At 45.6% G+C, this 22,226-nt stretch overlaps 1 protein-coding gene across 8 annotated transcripts in view; it reads left to right on the top strand.

Annotated features, from left to right (window-relative positions):
• LOC133966325 (girdin-like) overlaps window positions 1–22,226 on the top strand; it is a 57,384-nt gene that overhangs the window by 21,846 nt on the left and 13,312 nt on the right. For all 8 annotated transcript variants that reach the window (XM_062401210.1, XM_062401209.1, XM_062401215.1 and 5 more), the window contains exons 4-24: window positions 2,153–2,222; window positions 7,400–7,458; window positions 7,929–8,012; window positions 8,444–8,584; window positions 9,282–9,454; window positions 13,247–13,328; window positions 13,884–14,042; window positions 14,495–14,641; window positions 14,788–14,932; window positions 15,406–15,584; window positions 16,522–16,659; window positions 17,609–17,792; window positions 17,910–18,040; window positions 18,144–18,437; window positions 18,611–18,793; window positions 19,148–19,426; window positions 19,528–19,652; window positions 19,992–20,130; window positions 20,649–20,825; window positions 20,925–21,086; window positions 21,875–22,152. In XM_062401210.1, the coding sequence (XP_062257194.1) occupies window positions 2,153–2,222; window positions 7,400–7,458; window positions 7,929–8,012; window positions 8,444–8,584; window positions 9,282–9,454; window positions 13,247–13,328; window positions 13,884–14,042; window positions 14,495–14,641; window positions 14,788–14,932; window positions 15,406–15,584; window positions 16,522–16,659; window positions 17,609–17,792; window positions 17,910–18,040; window positions 18,144–18,437; window positions 18,611–18,793; window positions 19,148–19,426; window positions 19,528–19,652; window positions 19,992–20,130; window positions 20,649–20,825; window positions 20,925–21,086; window positions 21,875–22,152 (3,329 nt within the window). The remainder of the gene's footprint in view (window positions 1–2,152; window positions 2,223–7,399; window positions 7,459–7,928; window positions 8,013–8,443; window positions 8,585–9,281; window positions 9,455–13,246; window positions 13,329–13,883; window positions 14,043–14,494; window positions 14,642–14,787; window positions 14,933–15,405; window positions 15,585–16,521; window positions 16,660–17,608; window positions 17,793–17,909; window positions 18,041–18,143; window positions 18,438–18,610; window positions 18,794–19,147; window positions 19,427–19,527; window positions 19,653–19,991; window positions 20,131–20,648; window positions 20,826–20,924; window positions 21,087–21,874; window positions 22,153–22,226) is intronic.

Below are 22,226 nucleotides of genomic sequence, written 5' to 3'. Positions count from 1 at the left end.
ACGACTGACGACCCCTGAAGCCCAAACCTCGACCTTCACCACAGGTCATAGAGGCCCCGTGTGCGTGTGCGTGGGGAGGTTAAAGCATAGATCTGTTTGTGAGGAGTTTTTCTTCTAGTGTTCATCTTCTTTGTGTTTCTAACAGTGTGTGTTGTGTGTTGGGTTAAGTATCGCTTGGCAGTAACACAACTTCAATAATTTAACACTAAATAACAGTTTCAGAGCTTAACACAGCAAAATAATTCACGATCCTGATTACATGAGCAGTGTCACTTGAGTATACGTCTATAGAAACTCTGAAGCTGGACACACAGGAAATAATACAAATCCTTACACTACAGTGTTACACATGTTGCTGTAGCTCCATGTTTTGTCTAGCAGGCTGTGCTACTATCGCCCTGAAACCAGATGCGAGGGATCTACTGAACCATCTGTCGCCTGATTCTTCACGTCTCCCTCTATAAACCGGTGGTTTCTCTTTTCTCCGCATAAAATCAAACAGGCGACAAAGGTTCAGACGACCGCAGGCGTCAGTCTCCTCTGCTGCCGGCTCTGATAAGGCAGATGGAAGGTAGAAGTTGTGTTTGCAGCTGTACGGCGTGGAGAAACAACGAGCGTGTGTGTGTGTGTGTGTGTGTGTGTGTGTGTGTGTGTGTGTGTGTGTGTGTGTGTGTGTGTGTGTGTGTGTGTGTGTGTGTGTGTGTGTGTGTGTGTGTGTGTGTGTGTGTGTGTGTGTGTGTGTGTGTGTGTGTGTGTGTGTGTGTGTGTGTGTGTGTGTGTGTGTGTGTGTGTGTGTGTGTGTGTGTGTGTGTGTGTGTGTGTGTGTGTGTTTCCTCAAACACAAGCACATTGAGCTCAAAGGAAGGTCTATGTGAAATGAGGGGAACTGATTTTTGGTTCTGATGAAAATCTTGAAAGAGGAATGGTAATTCGACATTTTATGAGCTCGCAGCTTCGGAGTCGGGAAACATATAAAAACAGTTTCCAACATCTGCATTGATGTGACGTTAACTTTATGAGTTTATGACCATCAATCAACTTGCTCTGGAATAAACTGTTCACAGAACCTGGAAATACCAAATATAACATCTGAAACAGGCTGAACAGTTTGTGCAAGAACAGAATCTCAGATCTTTACATAGTTTGACTTATTCATTCAAAGAGAGATGCTGAGTCTCAGACAATAGAATCTGCAATTCAAATTCTATATATATATTCTTGTATTTGATTATTTCTTTTAATTTATAGTTACTTTAAAATAAAGTTTATGGTTAAACTGTATGACATCAAGCCTCAAATACATTTCTTTTAAATATATCTGTGTCAGAAATTCTGGTCCAAGTTCTGAAAAGAGGCCCCAGTCTACACAAATTCAAGTTTTTATTATTTCTCTCAGAAACATGAAGACGGTGTGTTAGGAATACAGAAACAAATGAAACTAGATTAAAGTGGAATTGCATTACAGCAGCACAGATGTTCCTCGGTAGTCAACACCTTCCTGTGATGTCAGATTTCCTGCCCCGGGTTACCTCCACCATGAGGTAATGCAATATGTATAGGGCAGATGGTTAGAGGGGGGGGGGGGGGGGGGCTTTCCCCAAACCCCTTACTTACTTATATAAACCTCTTTGCCGTGACTTCAGCACTAACCTGCACAGAGGAGTTGAACCGTGGCTTCAGACAAGCTGCCATCAGGTGCATATGAAATATTCAAGTGACCGAAGCTTCACGTCCACTAGAAGAAACTGGTTTATACGACTCTAAAGGTTAAGAATATTTTACCAGTCGCAGTGGGTTTCCTCGACCTTTTCAAGTCAATGCACCATCGCTCGGGTAATGAATATATGAATGTAAGTCATTTGTTGTTGCTGGTGGATTTTGCTGCACTGCCCACAATTTTTGAATAATTTGTCATAAGCCAGAACATCAAGAGTAGTTAAGTCCTTCCCATCCTTCCCATCCTTACCCTCACACAAATTCACAAAGTCCAACAATTGACAACCCTGAATACCTAAAAGAGATATTTAGGCTTAGTTAGCATCATGAAAACTGTATTTTGTTATTTATTTTTATCGATAACTCTTTAAAAACTAAATATGGTCCATTGGATCTCCTCCTGACCTCTTTCCTTCTTTTCGTCTCTGTGCTACAGGAGATTCTCCAGCAGCTGGTGATGATGCCTTTACCGAACGTGCTGGTTCTGGGCCGGAACCCTTTGTCTGGTAAGAGTCACTCTGCTGAAAATACAACACACATTCATACCTTCTTTCCAACGTGCCTCCTGTTGAGGCGTATGAACATGAAGCATACTTTCTTCACTTCACCAATAGAGACATTGGTAACATAACTCTCCCCACGTGGACACTGGAGCCCAAACCTGTGGACTTGAAATCCACTTTTAACCATTTCACAGCAGAGCTTTGACCTTCTGAACTGAGCACCATGTTATTTGATATGTCTGAGCAGCAGCAGCATTTCGTAAAAGATACTCAGAGCACCTTGAGCCATGATTGTTTTACAAAATACTCTAATCTGACCATGATGACGCCTCTGAGCAGAGACGACAAGTAACAGGCCAGAGACGACAAGAACAATTCAAGATCATGGGCATCTCACTAGCTGTGAAGATAATATATTTGTCTGGATGCAGAGTTGTGTTGCTTCCCAGCCCACATAGATCATTTACTGGCACAAAACCACTACAATCTCACTGGGTCGCAGAAACGTTCATTGCCCTCGTCTACTTCCCTGCAAACACAATTATCAGCTCTTCACAGTGAATTGTTTCCAGTTGCAGCTGCCGGAGCCTGTTGAAAGATAACTGCAGCTTTTCAATCAGAACAAACAGCCTCTGAATCCTCGTCTTCCTCCCTCAGCTGCCGCACTGTCACCACCGGCCTCTGCTGATTTGTTTGGGGGGTTTCATCACTTCTCAGTTGTCACAGTCACCGGTTTCATTTTCATACGCCCCCGCCGGCACCAGGAGTAAACAACATGGAACAAAAGGACCCAGCGCTGAGCACACCATCATTGTGTCTGACTGCGTTTCTGTTTTCGTGCAAGGATGAATAACTTGGCTGTTGATTTACCTTAGAGATAAAAAAACAAATCTACCTCTGTTCTCATCATTGAAAAAAATAAATCCCTAAACAATCCATTGCGCAAAATTCATGCTTCTGCGTCGGAGCTACACACGTGAGTCTGCTGAAAATGCACAGCTACCAAGCAGACCAATCAGAGCTCTTCTGGTCTGTGTTGCCTCGACATGTAAATACATTTTTGGGGAGGTTCAGATCAGGGTACAGTGTAGGGCTCTGTGTAGGGTACACATCTACGAGTAGGCTACGTCGACAAGGACAACACAAAAGTTTATGGCTATTGATTGTGCGTCAGACAGGAAAAGGGGGAAGCGTCAGTGTCTAGACGGCCAAAAGAAGAAATGGGCGCGTTCCGCCAAGTGTCATCACTGACGATAAAAACCTGAATCTACTGCAGAGTCACTTGACCCGGGAGTGAATATTGATTTTTCTCTATTCCCATTAGACACAAAAGTCAAACGTTAGTGGGTATTATTATATCTCATTAATTTCGAATCACTGTGAAGCCGAGAGAGCTTCACAGTCATTAGCAGACCTCGTAAAATAAACATCTACTGTTTGAATATGTCATCGCTAATTTTACAGCCCCCACATTGCTGAACACCACCATCCAGATCTACAGGATTAAATATGAGTTCAAGAGTAAGGCCCGTGCAGCGGAGAGCAGAGGGCAGCCCGGAGCAAGTGGACCAGGGCAGACGCTTTAGGCTGCATTCCTCTGGGCTCCTTCTGCCCTTTACCCTCTAGCCTGTCCGATAATCAGTCAGTCGGCCACTAAGTCCGACCAGCGGTGGCTTCGGTGTCTGGCTCTGTGGCAGCCAGCTGAAAGTCTTCGGCCATGTGGCTTTTATTATGCTCTCATTAAGGGGTGGGGGGGGGACCCTGTGTGTGAGTGGATCCACGTGTGTGTTTAGTCGGCGGATGGGGGAAGGGTCTCTTCTCCACGCTGAACAGTGGGAATGCACTGTGGTCGTGCCCCCAGCGCCCCACCCCCCCGGCTCTGATCTACCCCGGTCTGCCTTGTATACACGTGCACAGCCACACACACGCCCTGTTTATACCTGGGATCAGCCCCACATGGGGACTGTCAGTGCTCTGTGTCTGGAGCTGCTTCATTCTTGCAGTCAGATGTTGTTGTTGTTGTTGTTGTTGTTGTTGTTGTTGTTGTTGCATGAATCTGGTTTGCATCTGTTTATAAATACACCGCAATGAATATATGGCGACTGAAATAAATCATTTACTTCTGTACTAAAGGAAAACGTAGAACAGACGACAGATCACCGGACTAAAACTACAATAAAAAGTCAGGCTATGCTATTTTCTCTAGAAAAGGTTAAGTTTTGTGTATAGATGAATGTTTGGTGTTTAGTAGATTTTCCTATAGACTTATTGGATCTTCCTGTGAGAATAGAGCAGGAAAATGTGCTGTGAAGTCACAAATATTTCAAATATGTGCTGGTGCAAACCTTGAAGAATACAAATATCTAAGGATAATAAGAGCTGTCACAGACGTCACGTTGAAAAGGCCACGATTTAGGTGCTGTAACAAAAACATATGACTTCCTCAGCTGAATATTTACCTCCTGCCTCCCGCTGCCCAGACAACCCCTCGCTTGATATTCCAGAAGTTCTCCTGTTGTTGTGAACATGTCTGACAAGGACATTATCCTGCTGTGTTCTTCATATGTGAAAGGCAAACACTGGGAAATGTCTAGACCCAAAAGCTGCAGACATTTCCCAGAGTTCATGTCTGAAAACGGCTGATGAACGGGATGTAAGTGCAGAGTCACTGCTGAAATTTGCACGACTTAACCGGAGAGAATTCTTCTTTGTTATTCTGTATTTCTCCGTCTTTGTGGTTATTCCCGGCTCGCTCAGTTGTCCGTGTGTGGTTTTGTGCTTCGCTGCTCACGCCTCTGACCTCAGCTCCAGGCAGTCTGCGCTTCATGTCTCGTTCGCTGTGTCTTGTCTAAAAAAAAGCCCAGAATCCCAGAAAACAGTCTGAAAACAAAGTTCAGCTGTCTCTGTCCTCTGCTCCAATGAAATGGCTCAACACACTCTGGCATGTTGACATAGCAGCATCAGATCGCATGTTCTGGTTTGATCAGTGATGTGCAGCGTCACCGGGGCCTGGAGGACTCTGACGGGGCAGAAGAGACGGCTTGGAGCAGTGGGACTGCACATGCATGCAAACACACATTTATATTCTCCTTTCTTATTCACTCACATCCTCGCAGACAGATTAACAATGACTCTGCAGGAAGGAGGCTTAGTCACTGTCCCGCCGACCTCTGGTTTCCTGCTCCGAGGAGGAAGCAGGGAGGTGGAGCAGGAAGCGTGGACGAGTGGATGCAGAGGTGCAGATGTAACAATGCAGAGGGATGAAAGGAAGGATGGTTGGATGTGTGCTGTGGAGAATAAATGAAGGGAGGAGGTGAGAGGGAAGGAAGAGAGGGACAGAGAAAATACGAGGCCTGCAGAGCGATGGGGAACAACCTCCTTGAAGCCTCCCTGCTGCTGCTGCTGCTGCTTGAGGGAGAGTTCTCTACTTCCGACCTTGCCTCCTTCACTTCCTCTCTCTCGCTCTCTCTCGCGCTCTCTCTCTCTCTCTCTCTCCCTCCGTTTCTCTATTTCTATATTCTCCCCTTGTGTTTTGTGTTGCTGATGCTCCATGGTGCTTTCCCCTCTTCTGTCTCCCTCTCTCCTTCTTTCATCTCTCCCCCTCCTCTTGTTCTCCCGCTCTCGCTTTATAAATAATTTATCCTATAAGGTCCCTTATCTCTCCTCCATTGCTCCGGTAGATTTGCTCAGCTAAATCCCCTTCCCTGACGAGAATGGGTTCCTATGGCTCCGGCAGGGAACCGCTAAACCCTGCAGCTGTGAGAATTAAGCCTGTCAGCCTTTCAGAAATTGCTCATATTTGCTTTATATGTTTAATATTTTCGTTTAAGATGATGAATGAGGTTGTGCATCTTCCTCTTGCATTGAATAAGCCTGACCAAGCACACCAAAATATTCACTTTTGGTAACTGGAGATATTTCTGACTTTTGAGCTGGAAAGAACTGGAAAAACAAAGTGTCTTACACCTGAATTACAGTTACAGCTAATTTCTGGATTGTGGGCTGATGTTTGATATAAACAAATATGAAGCAGTCCTTATAAGTAAATAAACTGTGAAATATACGTCCATGCACACACAGAGGAAACTACAGCTTCAGAGCTCCAGTTTTCCACTTGCTGCTCCACCAGAAACACAGCCGGGCGTCAGAATGACCTGAAACACAGCAGGTTTCTCTACTCATCCCAGCTTGGATCCATTCTATTACTGTCATGAGAACAATGTGAAACTCCGAAGGTCTAACTCTCTCTGCCACGTCGGGTCCCACAGGGAGGCTCTCGGCTGCTCAGTAACACAATGATTTGTGTGTCTCTATTGATTCAAGAGGAATGAGAAAGAAGAGACTGATTCGATTGTCGGGGGAGATTCTTTAAAAGTGATGGACAGATGCCGACACTGGGACACATTCTGTTTTAGCACATCGAGCTGCTGGGTTATTTTTGAGTCTCACTCTGAGGTGGCTCTTTTTTAAAACAGGCAGCAGATGGTTGGTTGCTTGGTTAGAAAGAATACTACATATGTTGATTCATGAATCTTCGTCCAGATTGAATCTTCCACACTCAGGAAGTTGTATAGCTGGTGTTACCTTAGCACCAGTGATGCACTTCACTGTAACGTCCTCCTGCTGTTGAGCCGTTCCTGCTGTGATGATTGGCCCATTAACAGCAGACCACCCTCCACACCATGCCGTCACTAATCTGGATTTATTATTATTACTAGAGCCGGACAGCGTTAGCACTCATTGCCCCCTGGACCTCATGATGAGCTGGCTTATCACACACACAAACATACACACATTGATGCACACAACTTGTAATAACTATACCCACTAAGTCGGTTAAGAACACACACACACGCACAGACACACACACAACACCACCTGGTTTACTTCTGTTCAGTCCCAAATCCCCCAGATGAGCTCAGGCCTGTTGAGCTCGATCGCAGCTGTTTCACCAGTTTCTGACAATGTGTCCTGACGTGTAGAAGAAGGAGAGAGCCCGAGCCCCCCCCCCACCCCCACCCACACACACACACACACACACACACACACTGTGGATAACACGGATTGGGCAGCTGAATTACATCCAATCAACCTTCAGAAGTGAATGACAGAATTACAGCGATAACAAATGATCTGCTGCTGACATGTTTACAGAGAGTTTTCTTTGTGTGTGTTTTTAGAACAAGGTCTGGAGGAGATGAAGAAGCTGTTGCTGCTGCTGCTCGGCTGTGCTGTTCAGGTAAGAGCTCAGTTCACTTTAATTCCTTACACACTCCACACACGCAACAACAAAGTTAGTTCATAAAACCGGGAATAGATTTTTGTTTATTACTTAATCTTGAAGTTATTTAATCTGAAGCCAGGAATCTGATTTGGATAGATTCCTCTTTTGATCGCTGCCATTTGAGAAAAAGACTGAACCAATTTGTTCTCAGATTTTGATCTTATCTTTTGCCGATAAAAGAATAAAAAGATCTTTCTCTGATCCACACGTAGACTTTCTTTTTTCTAGATACTGTTCCTCATTTTCCGGAAAATGATTTATCGGATCAACTTCTGCTTCATCTCAGTGTTGAACTACCATCCTCAACATGACCTCTCCTCCCCTTCATCTCATATTATATACAATCTTCTCTCATATTCCTCTCCTCTTCTCTCCTCTTCCTCTCCTCTTCTCTCCTCTTCTTCTCCTCTTCCTCCCCTCTCCAGTGTGAGAAGAAGGAAGAGTACATTGAGCGAATCCAGATCCTGGACTTTCACAGCAAAGCTGCCATAGCGTCCCACATCCAAGAGGTATTCCCCCCCCACAATAAACGAGCTGGAGAGTGTTAATATGATTTATTTTCTTTGGCTCCATTACTTGATGTGTGGTTACAATGGAATTAGCAAATCCAGAGTTTCTGCAGGTTTCAACAAGTTAACCCAAAGACTTGTTTACATCTTCCAAGACCACAATGCATGAAATCCAGCACCTCTGTCAAGCACGACAGATATGAAGGAATATTAAAGTCCCAGAACTACTTGCATTTGTCCCAGATTTAAGATGAGCTGAAGAAGCTTAGAAGAGAATAACTCTGTTAGATTTTGTCGCAAACTACAGACAGGGACTGTGTGTTTCCATTTGTTAAACACATTTATGACCCATTGTAAACAATTTGATGGTTCACTACCACTTTAATTTTGTTTTTTTTATCAATCTTATAAAAGCATTCTTTGGATTTCAGGTGACTCATAACCAGGAGAACGTGGTGGACCTGCAGTGGTTGGAAAGTGGGGAGATGCCTCCTGAGGATTTAGACAGTTTGTCCAGGAACCTGGCTTTTCACCTCAAACACCTGGTGGACGAAAGGGACACACAGCTGGAGGTAATGACTAACACACACACACACACACACACACACACACACGTACACACACACAAAAACGATTTTGTGCATCTAGGTTATGTGGAAACTCCCCCCCCCCCCCCCCCCCCTCCTTTTGTCATTACCACAAGAGAGCAGCATCAGGAAGGAAGGGTTGAAACTGTTAACTGTCTCATGGTTGGTAGGTGTGTGTCTGTGTGTGTGTGAAAGTGTGCATGTGCGTGCGTGTGTCTATATGCGTCACTAAATGAGTTTCCAACCCATAGGGTGCAGATACCCACGACTGATACTGCAGTTGTGTGTGTTTTGTGTGTGTGTGCAGTTGTGTGTGTGTGTTGGGGGTTCTAATGGCCTCCAGATTATCACTCTGTAGTCCAGCCGCTCCCAATTAAAATCCCATTTCCTGTCACGGCCACTGGAACAGAATAGGCTGTGTGTGGGGCTGTGGATGCAGTTTTTGCCCGAGCGCCTCCAGTCTCATTTTGGGTTGGTGTCCAATGGCTGAACCCATTTATCTCCCCTGCTTTGATCTGACGTCCATTCTTGTCCCATTGTTTTATATCTGACCTTTATCTGTTGCCTTAGAACACAGCAATGGATTCAAGCTGATATTTTAAAATGCTTTTTACTGCATGTTTTCTAAATCCTGATGTAAATATCCTTCCCTGTCCCTCTCTTTCTTTCACCCTCCATCCAGACCATAGTGGAGTTGACCCAGGAGAGAGACTGTGTGCAGTTGTCCCCACTGGCTCCCTGTCCAACCCAGTCCCCCGGCGACTCCCCCAGCATGAGGAGGACCGAGAGTCGACAGCATCTCTCCGTGGAGCTGGCCGATGCCAAGGCCAAGATCAGACGCCTCCGACAGGAACTGTGAGTGTTTATCAGTCCGTCTAGTTACTGAAATTGAGCAAAGTGGGACAGAAGTGGTGCAGAAACAGGAAATGTAAACAAACAAGATTTGATCTCGGGAGCTAAATGACTTTAAAGACTTCATCCTGAGACGTTATTGGCTGGAATACGACACCGGCTATCACTGCTAATCTCGTATGCTGCTAAAGCTCCAGTTTTGTTTTTAATTGCAGTTTTCCTGCACGTTTGATCTAAACCTCGAGCTCTGATTGTCATCGGCTACTTGTTGTGGACAAAAGTTAAATTCAAGGTCGTCAAGTTTTCTAGACCTTTTGTGTTTTTTGTGTTTTTTATATCCCTGATGTGTGGAGGCTCCAGGTAAAATATACCCACCTACTGGAATTAAATATAGGATCCGGTAGGAGAAAGGCCAGACTGATGTGGACCCTCATTTTAGTAGGAATGAAACCGTGGGCATGAACTTGTGACCAGAACGAGTACAGAACATTGGGTCGCCAGTGAAACACATTTTTGGATTAGATTTCATTGCAGTTCTGTGTTGGGTTCAGGTTCCCTCTATTTCCAACATGGAAGGACTCATTTTTGCTCTTGAGTGACTCTGATTTCCAGAATAGAAATCCAACTTGGGGACATAGAAACAAATATATAGCCTCCGAATAAGATTCCAAAAACCATTCAAAACTGTTTGCAAATAAATGTGAAGTGTGCCTTGCTCAAGCAGAACTTTCAGTTGATCTTCCATTGTGCACTTAGCTGGACAAATAATGTAAGAACAGACTTTTGTAATAGTCAAAAACTATTAAAATGAGTCCTCTAAATGCTGAATTCAGCAGTGAATGATTTGGAGAAGGCCTCAGGTCATATTCAAGAGTTTTAGTTCCTGTAATCTGGAAAAGATTTCGCTCCGTTTTCTTTGTCATGCAGAAAATTGTGTGTGTCTGTGTGTGAGTGCGTGTGTGTCAACTGAAAGCTTAAATAATGTTCTTTTAACAAGTGGTTGTAAATCTGAATGGAGTGCAGGTCATCCTCTCTTTCATTGTGGCTCTCGTGGTGAAAAGCAGCGACATTCATCACTGCAGACGTCTCCCTCAACCCACATCATGACGACTTCTTCACTGCACCTAAATCACACTGCAGAACAACAGACAACAGTCGGTTGCTCTGGTGTTTTCTACTTGTTGCTGTGGCCTTTTTGTCATGTGACGGGAGGACGGACCAGGGACAAAGGGGTCTCTCCGTGCTCATGAAGACCGGTCACATGGAAGAAGAGTGTGTGTTTGTTGGTTGTGTGTGCATGCAACAAACACACACTCTGCATAAAAATACAGATGTGTGTAGTGTGTGGTCTTGTGTGTGTGAGAGGGAGATGGGGTCAGAGCCCGAGGGGGTGTGTGGGGGGTTCCCACAGTGCTCTGTTTGTTAATCTGCCAGTTAAAGCTACTGCTGCTTTTCTTCTTCCTGTTCCAGCTCCGACCATTAAAAGGCATTTAGAGTAAAACTGCATTTATTCAATTCAGAGTCTTCCTCCTATTCCCAGGACAAACATTTAGTCTGTGCTGTTTTCAATTATCTGCGTCTAATTGTCCTTTTATTAGCTTAGCTGTTAATACAGATGTAATGTACCTGTTTTTTTTCCAAGGCAGTTGGATATGTAGAAGTTAAACTGCCAAAGGGGGGGGGGGGGGGGGGGGGGGGCATGCAGCTGAGGGCTGAGTTCCCCAAACACATGTTTCATAAGTAAATTGGTAAGGAACAGAATCTACCCATTCGCTGTAAATCACTTTTCTGGTTGACCCCAAACTCAACCAGTCAGTACATTCTGAATGTCAGCACAGTAAATTATTAACTTCTACAAATTATAACTAACCTCAAAGGTATTTCTACACGTGAACTCCAGACGAGGGTCGAGTCTGTGTCGAGCGGCAGGAGGCCGGACATGACCTGTAAATTACATACTCTAAATTACTCATCTCTTGATTCTTGTCTCTTTCCAAGATGACATTGTCGAAGTGATCTATCTATATTCAGCACCTCCTTTTAATTCTTAGATATTTGTAATATGCATCTGTCACATGTTTGAAACACCAACAGCACCCCCACTCGCCTGCTTCGAGACCTTGTCCTTCTAAATGGGGTCACTTGGACATTTTCTGGACATTTTTCAAAGACGGCTTGAAGGAAAACTTCAGGAAAATGTCCTGAACAACTGACTCGGGCATTTGCGTTCTCACATACAGGCCAGCCGGTCTGGGAATAATGGTCGCCTTTAATACTTGGCTTTTCAAACATAGCCGTGAATACAAGTGTCTGTGTCTGTGCGTGTGCAGACACAACTAGTGTTAAACCATCAACATAAGCAGCAGAGCCAGCTGCATCCACAATATGAGCCCTGAGCTAATCTGCCATGCTAGACTTGACAGGTGTTTGGGATGCTGGCGTAGGAGGGTTGGGCGGGGGGGGGGAACCATGAAACGGCAAAATCTGAAAGGGGCGAAGGGACATGAACTTCCTGAATATAGAGTCGACTCACGTCAGCTGTGGGAGGGAGGAGGAGATAAACAAGGGACAAGACAAGGAGGCTGCTCTTCCCTTATTGAGATGAGACTGCAATGAGCTGTAATCAAATAGGCCATCAGATGCTCAGGGGTGCGGTTACACACACACACACACACACACACACTGAGCATCTCAGGAATGCAGTGGTTGAAAGCGGTGTGACACATTCTCCCTCTGTGGTCAGAAAGTGGAGATGGTCACAGACGGCACATGTCAAGCCGCTGTGTCAGTTAAACGAGTGTGAGCTGGTGGAACCTGGTTTGATTCTGTGGTTTCTGTAACACTCGCACACAAAGACAAGCTTCTTCTCTCCTTCTCTAATCCTATCTGTTGTGGTCGTTTCACCAGCATGAAGGAGGACGAGGGGTTTGGAGCCACGGGGCCAGATTTACATGTGTTTGTGCCTGAAGTGGTCACATGGTCCTGTTGTCTTGAACTGACCCCCCCCGGGTGATGAGGTTGTTGATCAGTGAGAGATATTGTCTCCTGACCATCACGGCTCTAACTCACCAGGAACAATAGACTATTTTTAACTGAAGAAAATGGTTTTGTGGGTTTACTGATGTCTGAAGAAATCATGAATGTGATTTGCTGATTGTCCGTGACCTGCTTTCAGTGTTAGAAGGAAAAATAAAACTATATATCTGTTGTTAATCAATCATTTGTCATTCTCTGCTCATTAAAAATAGTTTAAAACCACAACTGTCACTCAGGAGCAAATAAAAGGCTTTTAAACTTGTAATAACTAGACAGTTATCGTCCAACGCTAGTTCGATATCCACGCTAAAAACTGATTTAAGAGCTTCTCTTCCAAAACTCAACTGGTATGAAAATTGCATCTGAAATTGATAAAAAATACTTCACTACAGAATCAATAACCTCTAACTGAAACGAGACACTGAAACTATTGAAAGTAAATTTAAAAGGTATTCAGACTTATTCCATGAGCTGTTCTCTGCAACTGGTTCAATAACTTTCCTCCATTAAATGATTTATCTCCAAGTCCTGAAAGGGAAACATCCCTAAAGGAATGTCCTCTGAATCGATCCCTGCACAAACACGCAGACTCAGAAACAACTTGACATGTGATGTTTGTGTACGTTGAACAGAAAAATCTGTGTCCTTCTCTTCCTCCTGGCGCTCCCTCTGTCATCCCTCCATCGAGGTTACATTCCTCGATAACATCTCTCCATCTCGTCTCACCACCAACCCTCTCACCCTCTCTTCTTCTTTCAGAGAGGAGAAGAGCGAGCAGCTTCTGGACACCAGACAGGAGCTGGACAACACGGAGGTGGAGTTCAAGAGGCTTCAGCAAGAGGTGATGCCACAGGTCACAGCAGCCGAGACGCAAACAGAGGACAAACGTCCACATAAAGCCTTGTCTCCCACACCTGCTGCTGTCTCCTCTCTCTCAGTGCTTTGTTTCTGCAGCGCTGCCAGGCTTTAATCAGCCTGCTGGGGCCTTAGCCCATTAGAGGCTATTAGAGCTATGTTTAGTCGAGCTGCAGCCTCACATGGCTTTTGATTCGCAGTTGGCGGCCGGCTGACAGTGTGGCCAACCGGGTGTAAACAAGGTGCATGAGTTCAGGGCAGGGAGGACAGTGTGTGTGTCTGTCTGTGAGTGTGTGTATTAGTGATAGTTTATTCGCTTTGTTCTCTTTGTGTAACAGACTTAGGCTGTGTGTTGTTCATGGGTATCTACAAATCATGCAAGATTACAGAGGGAGTGAATGCACGTAGTTGCATGTAGTAAATTCCTAAATATATATCTAATAAATGACATAAACCTATTAATTAAATGCATTTTTGTGACTATTTTGAAATACACATGTCCTCATATTGATGCTCTATATTTGTCCGTGTCCCCCTGCAGAGCTACCAGCTGCTGTCTGACGCCCGGTCGGCTCGGGCCTACCGCGACGAGCTGGACGCGCTCAGAGAGAAAGCGGTCCGCGTGGACAAGCTGGAGAGCGAGCTGGGCCGATACAAGGAGAGGCTTCACGACATCGAGTTTTACAAAGCCAGGGTGGAGGTAGACAACTCTACACACACACACACACACATACACACACACACACACACACACACACACACACACACACACACACACACACAGCGTTGTGTCAAATCAAGCAGAAGGATACATAAACTTCATGTAGATGAAATTAAAGCAACTGAGCTGAAAATATGATACCTGACATTCACAAGGTTAACATTTTTTAAAGTTGTATAGAAAGGCAAGATTAAAAGCATTAAAACATTTTTTTCAAAATAGTTTGACTTCTTAGGGTGGACCTTCGCTTTTAAGACGAGATATAAAAAGTTACAAAATTAATTGCTAAGGGCGAGAGTAAGAGCTGAAATATAATTTAAAAAAAAAACTCTGAACCTAAGAATGTGTGGGTTTGACCACTATACAAGGACGTTGCCTGACATTTCTGTGCTAGCTGCTGCAGTCAGCTAATGGTGTGTTGCTTCCTGCAGGAGCTGAAGGAGGACAACCAGGTGCTGCTGGAGACAAAGAGCATGCTGGAGGAGCAGCTGGCTGCCAGCAGGACGCGCTCTGACAAGCTGCACCTCCTGGAGAAAGAGAATCTGCAGCTCAAGTCCAAGATCCACGACCTGGATTTGGTGAGATGACGGATTTATTATTGAGCAGTATTACAGTGTCAGTGTAGTTTGATGGGATCATTACTACAGAGATGATTCAGCTATTGGATGTGGATTGGAGTTTAAAGAGAAAGGGGGGTGAATATAAACACATCTGTTATCTCCAGGACCGGGACTGTGAGCGTAAGCGTATGGAGGAGCTGCTGGAGGAGAACCTGGTGCTTGAGATGGCCCAGAAGCAGAGCATGGACGAGTCCCTGCACCTCGGCTGGGAGCTGGAGCAACTCTCCAAAACACCAGAGCTCACTGAAGGTACCACACGGCTGGAACTGTTTAAAAGTTTATCACGGTATTGAACATGTTGAGTTAGAAACATCCTGAAGTTGTTGGTCACCTGAGTTGGTCCAGGTTGAAAAGCCTCAGATGGCAGACACACAGTCATTGGCTCTTGGCCCTTGGCATCATCCCTGTGACCCTTGTGCATTTGCCAGCCTCCACTGGGTTTTCCTTCCACTTGGTTAAGACCTGTAATTAATATTCAGTGGCTCCTGAAGGATAATCTGTGCATTTGGATCATAAAAGCTGTTAAGAGGTTTAACTAGCCAGGGATCCGGTTAAACACTTTGTGTGTGGGGGTATTGTTTGTTAGAATGGCGCTTTAAAAGCTTTACAGGCTTTGTATTAATTAAATGTTCGATGTAATTACTGTAACCCCATTCATATCAGTGTCTTGATTCTAGCGATGTAAAACCCTAACGTTCCTTTTCTGGCTGTGATTGATTCAGCCCCTCAGAAGTCTCTTGGCGAGGAGGTGAACGAGTTGACCTCGAGCCGCCTGCTGAAGCTGGAGAAGGACAACCAGGCGCTGCTGAAGACCGTGGAGGAGCTCAGAGGAGCAGCCAGTCAGGACACCGTGAAGAAACTGGCGCAAGTCGGCCAAGAAAACCAGAAGCTGAACCAAAAAGTAAGTGATTAACTGTGTATTCACGTTATTTGTCCTCAGTGGGGTAAGAAGATAATACAATTGTTATGAACTTGAATTGAATTAAAGTTAAAATGAGAAATGTATAAGTATTATAAGTCGAGATAAGTTAAACGTTTCTAACTGGAAACAGTTTGTAGTTTCCTCCTCTGCCTCTTATCGGGGTCACCACTGGGATTAGCATATTGGCCCAGCACCCCTCTGTGATATATCGCCCCAGCACTTGGCTTTAGACCTTTTCACACAGTGGCAGAGATGAATAAAAAGAAGGAGAGTGCATAGAGAAGGGAGGAAAGGAGGATGAATGCCAAGCTGTAAATCCATGCAGCCCCTTCTCCTTTTCTCTCCCGGTCGGTGACTCTCCAACGCCCCTCGCTAAGAAGAGTCTCTCAGCTATTTTCAGAACCATAAGCCCCTCCCTGATCCCGCTGAATAAAAAGCATGAAATTGTGTTTCTCTGTGTCCCACAAAGAGAAAATCTGAAGTGTCCTCCAGTCTTGAGGTCCAGAGTCATAACACATTAAACTGTGACTGCAGCTGCTGGTTGTTTGCGTTTCTGTCACAGGGTAAATCTGGGGACAAGTTTCAGACTCAACAATAGTTCACTGGGGATGACGTGTCTTTTTGGCGACTGAAGCTGTAAACATGCTTTAGAAAAAGCCGCTTTTTAGGGCAATGGTTAATGTTTGACAAGTAATGTTTATGATGAGGATGAGTCTTCAGTAAATTAATGTAAGTCTGTGTTAAATGATTGCACCAGCTTCCCAGTGATTGCAAAACAAAATAAGTGATGCAGGAAAAAATCTATAATGGTGCATTAAAGGTGGCAGAACATAATCATCAGTTGTTGCTGATGCACCATCAATTAACATAATCCAGACAGTGCAGCATCCTGAAAAGCATCTTTGTGTGTGTGCAGTTGGAGCAGCTGCAGACGGAGCTGACCGCAGACAGAGACTCTCTCCGCAGCGCCGAGTCGCTCAGCACCGACCTGATGAAGGAGAAGGCTCTGCTGGAGAAGACTCTGGAAACACTCCGGGAAAACTCTGAGAGACAGGTACACAAACACACACTCAAGGATTTAATTCTCCCTCTTGAAGTATAGAGGTGTATTTCTTCCTTTGCTCCGACTGATTCCATCCGTTATCTTTGCGATGGCATAGGCAGTTAGCTCATTAGCTCTAACATGGTTTAGAGACCAACGTCTTGGAGAATAACTATAATTACATCACGCGTTCATGTGCTCTTACTGTAGCTGTGTGCTGGACGGGCGTTTGGTCAGATGTAGACAAACGGAGCTTTGAGCGTGTGCGTCATCCCGGCCGCTTGCTCAACAGAACCACCATTGATTCCTGTTGCCTGAAGCTCAGAGGAAATAACATGATCGAGCTGTGTAATTTACTCCAGTCTGTGCTGAGGTTCCCTGAGAGCAATTTGTATTCCATCCACATTTAAGTGGAATACAACGTTTTTTTTAATGACTACTTTTCTGCCACTCGTTGTGTGTCTGCTGGGACTTTGCAGCTGTTAACACACAAATCTGACACCGAGGATTCATTTAATCATCTAAATTGTTAAATCCAAACTCGATGAGCCACAGAGGCAGAGACATCACAACATGCTGCACTCACAGATCACACAGGGCAGTTCCGTCCTTGTAATCATTGCAGCGGCTGTGGCTCAGGAGATCGAACCGGTCGTCCACTAACCAGGTCGGTGGTTCGATCCCTGTCTCCCGCATTCCGTAAGCCAAAGTGGGCCAAATAGCCCCTGACACTTGTGCCAGAAATGTATGATTGATTTATGATGGAGAACATACGTGTAAAATGAAAATATGAAGCTCGGCTCATACAACCAGTGTCCTTAAATCAAGCGTGGTCTCTTAAATAATAACACTAATGGAACGATTTTTCTTTAAAGTGGAGGAAGAGACAAGTAATAACTATATATAGGTCCTAATCATTTGTAATAAATGTGACCCTGGTCATTAAAACTCTGCTCTGCAGCTGAAGGGTCTGGAGCAGGAGAACAAGCACCTGGGCCAGACGGTGTCGTCCCTGCGTCAGCGCTGCCAGGTCGGCGCCGAGGCCCGGGTCAAGGATGTGGAGAAAGAGAACCGCATCCTCCACGAGTCCATCTGCGAGACAACCGCCAACCTCAATAAGATGGAGTTTGAGAGAAAACAACTACGTGAGTGACCGTTTGGTTTTCTCCAAACTTTCTTTTGTAGACATGGATTTGCTTTCGTGCTCGTTTTGAATGCACGGGATCAACATTTTGGTTGTTTGTGTGTCCTTCCTCACGCAGGTAAGGAGCTTGAGGTGATGAAGGAGAAAGGTGAGAGAGCAGAGGAGCTGGAGATTCAGATGCAGAAGATGCAACGAGACAACGAGATCCTGCAGAAGAAACTCGCCAGTCTCGCGATCACCTGTGAAAAGGTCTGTTGCACTAAAACATTAAAGCATCTAGAACTGTTTTGAAGCTGTGAGAGGAGCATGAGATAAAGTACGTAACCACCACCATCACTTGTTGTGTACATAGGTGTCCTCTCTGGAGAAGGAGAATTCAGAGCTGGAGGCAGAGGGCCGTCGTCTGAAGAAGAAGCTGGACGCTCTGAAGAACATGGCCTTCCAGCTGGAGGTCCTGGAGAAGGATAACTCCCAACTGGAGGAGGAGAACCTGCAAGTCCGGCGCTCGGCCGAGAGCCTCCGGTCAGCGGGGGCCAAGGCGGCTCAGCTGGAGGCAGAGAACAGGGAGCTGGAGAGCGAGAGGAGCCAAATGAAGCGCAGCCTGGAACTGCTCAAAGCCTCGTCCAAGAAGACGGAGAGACTAGAGGTAAGAGTTCAGCACTGCAGGACATGCAACAAGTATTTTAGACAAATTTTTTAATACCCAAAGAATGTTCCTGAAGGTAAGTTACTAGGGTCCAGCGTACAGAGGCATTAGGGAGCGGCACAACTAGTTCACGAATGCTTTTAATATCCTATTTCTGTCTATGCCTCTCCCAGGTGAGTTACCAGGGCCTAGATACGGAGAACCAGCGGCTGCAGAAGGCGATGGAGAACAGCAGCAAGAAGATCCAGCAGCTGGAGGTCGAGCTGCAGGAGGTGGAGACCGAGAATCAAACCCTCCAACGCAACCTGGAGGAGCTGAAGATCTCCAGCAAACGCCTGGAGCAGCTGGAGCAGGAGGTATGGAAACAAAAGTTTCACATGCATGTATATAGCAGGCAATAATCACAGATGGCAACCAGAAAAAAGGCTGTTAGGGTTCAACACGCACTGGGAAGGTATCGGGTGATTTACTGATAAAGCATATCAAATTTGGTTTTATGCCACTGGAGCCACTCTTGTAGTTCATTCTGATAAAATTGCCTAAATCTGGATTATCCCAGATTATTTGTCAATATGGATTTTTGGCCCTTTGTGTTAATCCGTGTTAACGTTTATCCAAACACGTATCTACAAGGCATTTAGATTAAAACCTAATCCAGTCAAATCATGTTCTATCCATCTGTTCTCCATTATGTCCTGTTCTTCCCCCAGAACAAGACCCTGGAGCAGGAGAGCTCCCAGCTGGAGAAGGACAAGAAGATGCTGGAGAAGGAGAACAAGCGGCTGAGGCAGCAGGCGGAGATCCGCGACTCCAAGCTGGACGACGACAACCAGCGCATCTCCAGCCTGGAGAAGGAGAACCGCACCATGGGCAAGGAGATGATCTTCTTCAGGGATTCCTGCACGAGGGTCAAGGACCTGGAGCGAGAGAACAAGGAGCTGGTCAAACAGTGCACCATCGATAAGAGGATGCTTGTGGCCCTCAGAGAGGTGAGCAGAGCTTTAACTGACAGAGAAGAACTTAAAGGAATAGTTTTTTATACAAAATGCAGATTCATTTAATGACTTTATATGTGTGTGTGTGTGTTTAGGAGCTTGTGAGTGAGAAGCTGCGGACTCAGCAGATGAATAATGACCTGGAGAAACTGACCCATGAGCTGGAGAAGATTGGCCTGAACAAGGAAAGGCTGCTGCACGACGAGATCTCCGACGACAGGTATCGACTCTCCGACGCTCACATGAGCCACTTTGTTTACTCTTTAAACTGTGTCAGCCTGGAGCCCAAAATAGGAACTTATCTTTGACTCAGAATCATTCAAAGTGATCAGCACAAGTGGGACGCTGCATAAATCAGGTCTGCGGCTTATTTTAGATCAGAGTCGAAGGCAGAGTCATCCTGAGGGAGATTTCAGAGCCAGTATCACCCCACCTGCTAAAGCCTAGCCAAGCATTCAGTTGGCCGTGTGGTGATACACAACCTGTATTGTAGAGATGTGTGATCACGCTTTCACACACAGACACACACATACCAAGCCACCTGAACCTTTATTCTCAGGTTCAGGCTCCTGGAAACCAAACTGGAGTCGACACTGAAATCATCATTGGAGATCAAAGAGGAGAAGATCGCCGCCCTGGAGGCCAGACTGCAAGAGTCGTCCAACCTCAACCAGCAACTTCGCCAGGAGCTCAAGACGGTAAGAAAGACATATATGCTTCTTTCAGACATGCACTGAACTACGGACGTTTTCAAGAGGGAACACAAATGTCAGAGTCAGTTGCTTCTCCATTCACATATGAGTCAAACACTTTCACAAAAGCAGCACCGCCGCAATACCGACACATCCCTTAAACCCCCAAATACCCCAAACAGCACTAGAAAGAGCCAAAACACTGAGGGCGACTCGAGGCCGATGCATTATTTACTCTCCCACTCTTCCCCTTCTATCGGTCAGTTTATCTATTCATGAGATGGCAGGAGACTGGGAGCAGTGGAGTGCAGCATGTCTGCCTTTCTCTGAGAGATGTTTTGTGTTTTGAACGTGTTGACAAAAAGAAAAAGCTAAATTGAAGGCGTGTATTAATAAACTCTGGATGTAAACTGTAAAGGATCCTGTCTTCTGTTATTTTACCATGATTTAGCTCCCAAAAGTACAATGTTTCTTACTATTTTACATCATTGAAATTTGGCTATTTCCTGTTTGTCTCCCTCCAGGTGAAGAAAAACTATGAAGCGCTGCGTCAGAGGGAGGAGGAGGAGAGGATGGTGCAGAGCTCGCCCCCTAGAGGAGGAGAGGAGCCCCAGCCGTTCAGCAAATGGGAGAAGGAGAGTCACGAAACCACCAGGGAGCTGCTGAAAGTCAAAGACAGACTCATCGAGGTGGAGAGGAATGTAAGTGACCGTGATGTCAAAGGAGCGTTTACACAGCTTGTCTTTTTTCCCAAGTTTGAGATCTTATACGTGTGTGTGTGTGTTTTCTTTTCTTCCCAGAATGCCACGCTGCAGGCTGAGAAGGCGGCGCTTCGGACTCAGCTCAAACAGCTGGAGACTCAGAGCTCCAACCTGCAGGCTCAGATAGTGGCGCTGCACAGACAGACCGCCTCCCTGCAGGAGAACAACACCTCGCTGCAGACACAGAACGCCAAGCTGCAGGTAATGTCCCAGTATCCCTCATCCCAGTATCCTACATAACACCCAGTGACCTCACAGTAAATGGCTGCTTCCAGAGTGCAATATACAGAGATAATGGATACAGCCCCAAATCTTGATGATATTTAGATATGACTATACTGATATAATTTAATACAATCAAAGATAGATTCCAGTAATATACTGTATATATATATATATATATATATATATAAATTACAGTTATACACGACACAGGCTGCCCTCTGTAATTCCCTGTTGATACAGTTGTCAGGCTGCTCAGCTCCCTGCTGTGGATTTAGACTTGTTCTCCCTGCTTGGCAGCGATTCAAACCCTTCTTATGAGCGACAGGATTTGCACTGACCCATCAGAAGCTTCTAGCTGTTTCCGCAGGTTGCTCTGTGTCTCTTGATGTGGAAAGTGTTAGACAGGTGTTTGTGTGTGTGGGTGTGTCAAAGTTTCAACACTGTCTGATGACTGAAGAGGGATTTGAGAAGAGGAAATCACTGTGACCACAAAGGAAACATGAAAAGAAAAGGTTTTCCTGCTGGTTCTCTGTCAACGGTCATGACCACAACAAGAGAGAAGAAACCAAAAAGAGTCATAGCGCCCCCTATAGACCAAAACAGCAAAAAGTCTACTTACAATACCTTCTTTTTCTTTGGTGTTTGATTTGAGGAGCCCAGTGATTGTTTTCCTAATCCATTTCCCTCTGTATCCATCCCTTTCTCTACCTCCTCTTCCAAACCCCCCTTCTCACTTGCTACTTCTCCTCTGTTGTCTCCGTCAGGTGGAGAGCTCCACCCTGAACTCTCAGAGCGGCGCCCTCATGGCCCAGAACGCCCAGCTGCAGTCTCAGCAGAGCAGCTTGGAGGGCGAGCGGGAGGGAGCGCTGAAGGAGAAGGAGGAGCTGAGGTCCACCTACGAGCTGCTCCTCCGCGACCACGAGAAGCTGGCGGCGCTGCACGAGAGGCAGGCGGTGGAGTACGAGGCCCTGATCGTGAAGCACGGGGGCCTGAAGACCTCCCGCAAGAACCTGGAGCAGCAGCACAGGGACCTGGAGGACCGGTGAGGGGGGGGGGGGGGGGGGGGGCACACGCTCAAACCACACCACCACTTAGACCTTCTTCTGTTTGTTACGA

This window comes from Platichthys flesus, chromosome 12 (assembly GCF_949316205.1).
Source record: "Platichthys flesus chromosome 12, fPlaFle2.1, whole genome shotgun sequence".
Lineage (NCBI taxonomy): Eukaryota > Metazoa > Chordata > Actinopteri > Pleuronectiformes > Pleuronectidae > Platichthys > Platichthys flesus.
The sequence above is the reverse complement of the archived record's forward strand: the minus strand, read 5'-3'. Positions and strand labels throughout refer to the sequence as shown.